Here is a 7,604-nt window from a genome sequence, read left to right as displayed (position 1 = left end):
GTAGACGGTTGTTTATGGCTGTATTAAGTTTGTTTTTTTTTAATCAGTGCAAAACGAGACAGGACAGTAAGGAAGGTGGGATGAAGACACTGTTTGTCCTCGTCCCACCTTTTTTGCTGTCCTTTGTCTAGCCTGTTGTCATACCCTACTGTATTAAGCAAGCCTTGATGCTTCTGCTTCCATTACACATTGTGCTGTCTTTCTGTGGTTTCCGTCACACGTTTAGCCTTGCTTGTGAGCTTTTTTCTTCATTCTAAGGCATGTACCGATAATGAATCCTCGTAAGGTTTAGCAGTACTAAAAAGTAAAATAAGTATGATAATCACGTGAGACCTCACTTGGTTGTACAGTCTTTTCCATATTTGTTAGACTGTTTAACATGCTGAAAGGGATTTCTATTTTTGTTTTTTATGTCTTCACGCTGTTCTAACTTAGTCATGATATCTAGATCTACAAGTTTTCTTTTTATCAGCATGTATATTTGTTGGTATGAACAGTATTCATGTGTGCTTTGTGTACTTTATAACATAAGGTAGCAGTAAAATATTTATTGTATTTTGAGGCTGGTGTAGGCTCTTTTTTTGGTTTGTTAGTTTATTTATTTAGAGCAGAGTGGTGACAGTGAAATGCATTGAAGCACCTGCCCGGTTGTTATATAACATTGGTTGGGTGCTTGAATACATTCCACTATCGCTGCTTCAAGATGTGTATGTATGTGCACACACACACACACACACACGCCGTCCGAAATAAGTCTGCCACAGGATCCCATTTCGGATGTTCGATGGACATCGTTTAGAAATTTGTGGACATCCATCAGATGTCCATTATATTGGAAATGGATATCCATAGGACATCTGATGGATATTCGTGGTTGCTTGGAATTCTTTTTAGACTTGTATAATATTTGTCTTAAATCATCGAGTCTTGGCCAATCCCTCATAGTGGGTATGAGTCACTCTGAGAGGCAAACCAACAAAAATACACAGTTGTATGTGCAAAACACAAGAAGCAATAACCCGATTCAGGGCCGATACCCCAGAGTGGGTTGCGCCATTTCACTAAGGAACAACAACAAGCGAGTAGAGTTGAAGCGCCAACTAGCCGGCTCCCAAGCCTTGTTAAAGAAGTAGTTATACTCGCAGACAACTTTCTGTGGCTATGAAAGGAAAGCTCCAGAAGCAAAGCACACACAAGTGAGAGTGCCTCTGAAAAGGGTCCCGAGTTTTAATCCACGTTAGGCTAGGCTGGGGAAGGAAACACACCACTGAGTGTAAAGGTTTACTTATTTTGCTGCCTTTCCCTTCTGCGTCTAGGCAAATGCAAAACCATCGCATGTGGAAGCTGCATCGATTCAGTGTCCCGAGCAACCAAACACACTGTTAAACGCTGCTGAACTACTTGACATAGTAACATGTGCAGCAGCCACACACCCGTAGCTTTCCCTTCATAGCCACAGAAAGTTGTGTGCGAGTAATAGTGCTTGTCCTGTCCGTCTAGTCTTCGATTTGCCCCTGGATCTAGAATTTCACTTCGCCATTGTCAAAAATGTCTCATAAAGGTTGTTCATCCTGATTCTACTTCCATTATCCTACGATAGCTTACAATTGACGAATGGTAGTCTCTTGTTTGTCTACAGAAAGATAAACAAAGAAGTGTTAAGCTGAGTAATTAATATTATAGAATGTAGAAGTGGCCAAGTGTTTAAAATCCAGTGTTGCACCAGTCACGGTGTACTATCTACTAGGTTTTCGTGCATCCATATCGTGCTTCTCTTTTCCAGCATAGCTAGCGAGTTTACCACTTTTGACAAGTGTAGGCATGCCTGGTGTTAACAACTAACCTCCAATAATCAGTGGTGTACACACCTAACTTCCCTAAACAACATTTCTTTCACCATTTTCACCAAGGGCACACACAACTTGCCGTTAAAGAGCAGCAGCATAGTGATGCTAAGCCACGACGCGATTAAATTAGAGGGTCGTCCACAAACTGCCCTTCTACACACTCCTCTTGACAGTTGTATGTTGCTACAGCGAACTTTGGGAATATAGCGCCGGTGCGTGCAACTCCTCATTTTCTTGTGTTGCCAGGTGAAAATGACTGACCAGGTATAGCGGTTTAATTAAATTTGTTAGATTCCTGGGATAATACAGCTAGTTCTTTTGTAATACTGCTGGCTGTTCTTTAACTGAGACACTAATTCAGTTTAAAGGTTTCACATGCGTCCAAAAGCAGCAGAGTGGGTGAGGTATGAGGGTCGTTGCAGTGGTTAATTTTGCATTAGGGCTCTGTCGCAATGCAGCCACCATGGCCGAGTGTCGAACGAGCAACTCTGTTCCATAACTTCCTGTATACTACGTATATACTCCTAAATAAGGTATATAGAAGGCTATGATAGTGCTCAGCAGAATGCTGCAACCACTTAGACATCAGTGCCGCCCAGCAGGTAATGGTTATTTTAACCAGCCAGGAATTTTTTTTAGGGGTGCACATGCCTTAGAACCAGGGGGGTGCACATGCCTGGATGTGCACCCCCCTGGTTCTAACAGTTGTTGTTGGGCTAGTTGGTGCGACATAAACATAATGGCACACTGCAAAAGGAACATAATGGTATGATGCTGAATGGCAAATGGGTAAAACTGTCCGAATAATTTACAAGTGCAGAATCTGACTGATGGGACACTTCTATTTGGAGTGCATTCAAACGCAATGTCGTTATATTCGGCACATAGTTGTGCCTAGGTCAATCGAAGCTTTGACACAGAAGGCACAGCCTTTGCTTTTTCAATGCACTGAATCTTAGTCCATGTGTGTTACTGAAGGGACAAGGAAGTAGGCACACCATGCTTCAAATTAATGAACCTTTAGCACAGCCCATAACAGGAACAATGCCATACATGCCACCAATGACTAGTAGATGAAATATAAAGTGCAGCAATAATCTCTGGTGCTCAAAATGGAGTGTCACGACATGTCTGACTCTGGTTTGGTGAGATTCTAAGGAAGAGTGATGAAAAAGCTACAGCGAATGTTGCACAGCAGACTATGTTATAATTAAACGCCACAAAAGAACTTAGTACAAAACACAGGCTGTCTGTCATCAATTTTTACTCATTTAGTAACACCGCCGCACACCACCACAGGTGTGTTAAAGGTCAACTCGGATTACTTATGCTACCTATAATGAAATATCACAGGCAAGAAATGATGGCCGCACAAGCCCTTTAGCTAGTTGCATAAAGCATGCACAGCTGCTGTTAACTGAGCATTGCAAGACAATCTTGTATACATGCAAACTTAACAGGTCTGGAATGCAGGTGTTGTGGGCCTGCTGTACAGGTACTTGCAGTAGCTCAACTGATATGAAACATTTTTGATGGCCTTGAAGCTACATCAACAGTCTGCTTCGATTTTACCTTATCTGTCCTCCGTCCTTTTTAGAACTTATGTGAACATTTCATGCGATATTTTTGTACCAAATATTGGAGAAAACTTGTCTGTAAAAAGGAATAAAATTAATGCATGCATATTTAGTTGAATTCGATAGTTAATGTACTCCTGCCAACTAAATGAGATGGCACAAAACGCAAGGAGTTTACTGCTGGCACAAGAGGCTTCTTGCGTTTGCCATCGTAAAGAAAAAAGTTTCTTCTAGGTAATGACGCCCATTTACAAAAGCAGTGCAAAAAGCTTGCAAGAAAACATTTTTTTTTCCTCCCATGAACTATGTCTCCATTGAACTTGGGAAACTTGCATCTTTAGAGCTCTCGTATGCACAGCTGTGTTTATAACATTTGTTTGTAGGCTAGTTGCTTTTTGATCATGGATGCAAAGTTGCACTGCATAGTTAGTTTGTGCACCATTTTGTGTGAGCAAGAGTGTTTTCTTCAAGTGTGTCCCGTTATAAATATGCAGCGTAATTTTGATCCATGACCACAACACTTGGAAGCCTTAAAATGACAGACATGATTGACAACAGTGTAACCAAGTTTCTGGACACCTGCACAAATCGTCTATATATATATATATATATATATATATATATATATATATATATATATATATATATATATATATATATATATATATATATAGAGAGAGAGAGAGAGAGAGAGAGAGAGTGCCCACTGCGCGCGGTCGCCGCGATGGAGTCACCCGAACCGCCTTCTTGCATGAAAGGTCGGCAATTGCTGAGAGCGAACTATGTGAAATGCCTTATCATAGTGGACAGTCTGTATAACAAAATGGAGCATAACAGAATGAAGCCTCAATGCAGCGATCGCACGGGTTCGCGTTGACCGACTGCGTGTATATGTGCATGCATGTCCGCGCACAACGTATCGCTACGAGCGCGTTTTCGCACCGTGCCGTGAGCTTTAGGACGCAGCATATGAACATTTGATAGTACATACCATGGAGGATAGTACACAGGCAACCATTGTTGCGTGGACACTATCAGAGCCGTTCAAAAGTAATTTCGTTATAACTAGGGACTTCGACGCCTAATGACGTGCCGTCGCGACGATCTTTTTTTCTTTTCTTCTAAAGTCTTGGTCATTTCAATATCTTTTCTCAAGTTGCGTCGCACTGTATGTTTATCGGTCTTCTCAGCGAGCAATTACCCGCGGCTTTTTCTTAATCCAGTACATTTCATTGTTCAAGCGTGAGCATATGTCATGCCTTTTTTAAATGTGCGTCGTATCGTTCCTTATCTATTCCAGTGAACTTGCCACTATCTAGCATCAGTAAGTTCATAGAACAAAGCTTCATAACATCAGCCGGGCAGCGCGCGCGGGCGAGCGTCTCAGTACGCGCTTAATTTCTGCTACCCACCGAACATCGCAGCCCCAACGTCGTATCAGAAATGTTCCTCACGAAAGTGCGTGCTGCACACCCCTAGTTGTAGCCGATGGCTGCTTGCCGGTTCTAAGTTTCGCAATCCAAGCTTCACGCAGCTTCTTGTCCTCGGGTGCGTGTCATAAGACTGACACCGGGCTCCGTCAGGCACTGCGGCACTGAGCAGTAGCCTACCATGTTGGACGCCTTCAAAGGTAGCCACTCCCTAGTATAATGATTTCAAGTATTAGGCGCACACCCGAAGCGGGGAAGCCTCCCCACTTAATCAGAAACGCAGCGCAAGTGGGACTTCAACCTTTCGTTTTCAGCTCGCTTCGGCGCCACCGAAGCAGCCGACGCGGCCGCTTTGTCCACGTGATCCCTCATACCACGTCACGCCGACGCCAGCTTTTCCAGTAGTGGAGCTAGCCCCCAATGCTAAATTAAACTTGAATGTTTCATCTGACAGCACCGTACACATATGTTATGAAACTTACAGCAAGTTCAGCTTTCATGCTTAGTGTTTTCTGTTTATATCCAGTCACATCTTTAAAAAGCTCAGTGACTTCACGCAGAAGCATTGAATGGAATTGTCACACGTACTGTTGCAAGCTTATACTTCGGACTAATCATCAACATGCATTATTTTCAAACAATCTAATTTCCGCAGAACCACTTGGGCCATATACTGTGAAGGCATAAATACAATTAAATAGTAGTAGCCAGCACTAGCTTCAGCAAATCTCTACAGTTATATAGTCAGTGCCAGCAGTGATGTGGCGTTTAAAAAAAAAAGTTCTAGCAACATAAACCAGATGTGTAAAGACTTGCTTTATTTCTCCAATTGCACTGCAATTATTCCTTTGGTTGCTCAAGAAATTGCATTAAAAATACACCACAGATTTGTCAATATGCACTGCATTTCTTAGTATTGCCCCTCAATAAATATAATGTATACATAGTAGACATATAATATTAGTCTTGCCAACCATTTGACCATAAATAACATTTCTCTTCAAGGTGCTGTTATACACAGTGGACTGTATATCTCCCAAAAGTTGGAAAGAAGTGATTTCTGCCTCCATACACTTCCAAGCATTTAACCGTAAGAAAAATAGATATCCATAATATACCACAGAACAGCAACAACCTCACCTCAACGTCTTGTAATGGCTCATGATCTATCTTTCCCTCACAGTAAGAGTGAGATGCAATGACAACTGCATTCTAAGCAGAACCATAAGGAATATGCACACTTGCAAATCACCACAGAAGGATTTTTGCGGAAGGGTGACTGCATGGTGCACTACAAGGGATGCAAGTATGGAGGACAGACCACATGTTGCACGCAGCACACTATCCTCTTTGCTCACATCTTGCCTTGCAGTGCACGGCCTTACAAACAAGTCCAATATTATAGGTCTGTCAAGTCAGCAGTCAAGCAAGGACCACTACACTTCTTTTCGAGGGCAGCAGCTGAGAACCCTGTATACAGTTAGTCGTGCTGGTCGAGGGGCGGACAGCAGGGTCAGCTGGCATCGTCGCGCTTCAGCGGACCCTGGGGGCTGCCTGCAGCCAGGACCTGGAGAGAGCAGGAGATGAGGTGCATCTGGTAGAGTAGCTGCTGCTGGAAGGCCTCAGCGGCCTGTGTCTGACGCCGGCTCTCTGCCAGTAACTGTCCCAGGAGGCGCACCACCCGCTGCTGCAGGGTTCTGCGAGCGCGAGGGCCGCCGTTGCTGGACGCTGTGGCAGCCGGTCGGTCGGTGGGTTCCTCCGCTGGTAGACGTTGCTTGTCCACCCTGGGCTCGGGCACTCGCAATGCGGGCAGCGGCTGCCAATCTGCCCGGGAATTGCGCGGCGTGCTACCTAGCGATGACTGCTGCTCGGGCGCACCCAACTCCGTCTTGACCAGCACGGCGGGGCAGCACGCTTCTAGCGAGTGCTCGGGCGAACTGTGCGCGCCGGCAACAGCGGCGACAACTACGGACCCGTTAGGAGGCGACGCCGGCGCCCCGAGCGCGGCGCGTTTGGCCAGGATCGTGCCGACGCGGTCGGTGAACTCACCGTGGCGGTTCTCTCGGAAGTCGCGCTTGAGCCGCTTGAGTCGCTCGCGCACTTGCATGGGCGTCCTGCTGTAGCCGTGTGCGCCCAGGAAGCCCGAGATGGCCTGGTGCACTTTCTGGTACTTGGGCGTATTGTGCGGCGGGTAGTCGGGGCGCTCGTCGTTGAGCCGCTCCTTCTCGTAGAGGTCGAGTAGGAGTAGGGTCTCTTCGCGCGTCCACGAGCAGCCACGGCCCAGACGGCCCTTAAAGCTGCCGTAGTCGTCGCCCGAGAAGTTGAGCGCCATGGCTAACCAGCAGCGAACGGGGTCATCGCGGCGGCAGCGGGGCAAGCCGCCGCGCCACGTAGGAACACCTGCGCGACAGCATCACGGCCACTGACCTGGCTGCTCGCTCCGGGCTCGGGTCGCAGCAGCCGCCGCCGCGGTATCGTGGGCCGCCCGGCGGACCGCGGGGCAACTGTTTACAGGTGACCGCCGGACATTCACCCCCCTCACGGGTTATTGTACGTAGCCGTCACGTGACGCTTGCCCTTTGCCGCCGTGCACCGGTGGTTGCGCAAGGATTGTTGTGGCTCCCCTCGCCGCCTTGCCGGTTGCGCGCCGCCATTTTTAAATCAGCCTGTCAACTTGGCGGCGGCTGGATCGCAGCAGTCACGTGGAGTCGCAGTCACGTGCCTCACGCAACCAATGCAGTCAACGGTCT

The 7,604-nt window shown here is 46.4% G+C and overlaps 1 protein-coding gene across 1 annotated transcript; it reads right to left on the bottom strand.

Moving 5' to 3' along the window:
* Positions 1-5,650: 5,650 nt before the first annotated feature.
* Positions 5,651-7,494, bottom strand: LOC139052799 (uncharacterized). Its single transcript, XM_070529909.1, has one exon. It carries the CDS (start codon positions 7,184-7,186, stop codon positions 6,368-6,370), a length of 819 nt encoding a protein of 272 aa, XP_070386010.1. The 5' UTR covers positions 7,187-7,494; the 3' UTR covers positions 5,651-6,367.
* Between the last annotated feature and the right edge of the window lie 110 nt (positions 7,495-7,604).

The sequence above is a fragment of the Dermacentor albipictus genome, chromosome 1, assembly GCF_038994185.2.
Source record: "Dermacentor albipictus isolate Rhodes 1998 colony chromosome 1, USDA_Dalb.pri_finalv2, whole genome shotgun sequence".
Lineage (NCBI taxonomy): Eukaryota > Metazoa > Arthropoda > Arachnida > Ixodida > Ixodidae > Dermacentor > Dermacentor albipictus.
Note: the sequence above shows the minus strand (reverse complement) of the source record. Positions and strands in the feature narration are given on the sequence as shown.

Bases quoted from the DNA above. Each gene is read 5' to 3' on its own strand.
- LOC139052799 (XM_070529909.1), bottom strand. From the start codon at position 7,186: ATGGCGCTCAACTTCTCGGGCGACGACTACGGCAGCTTTAAGGGCCGT.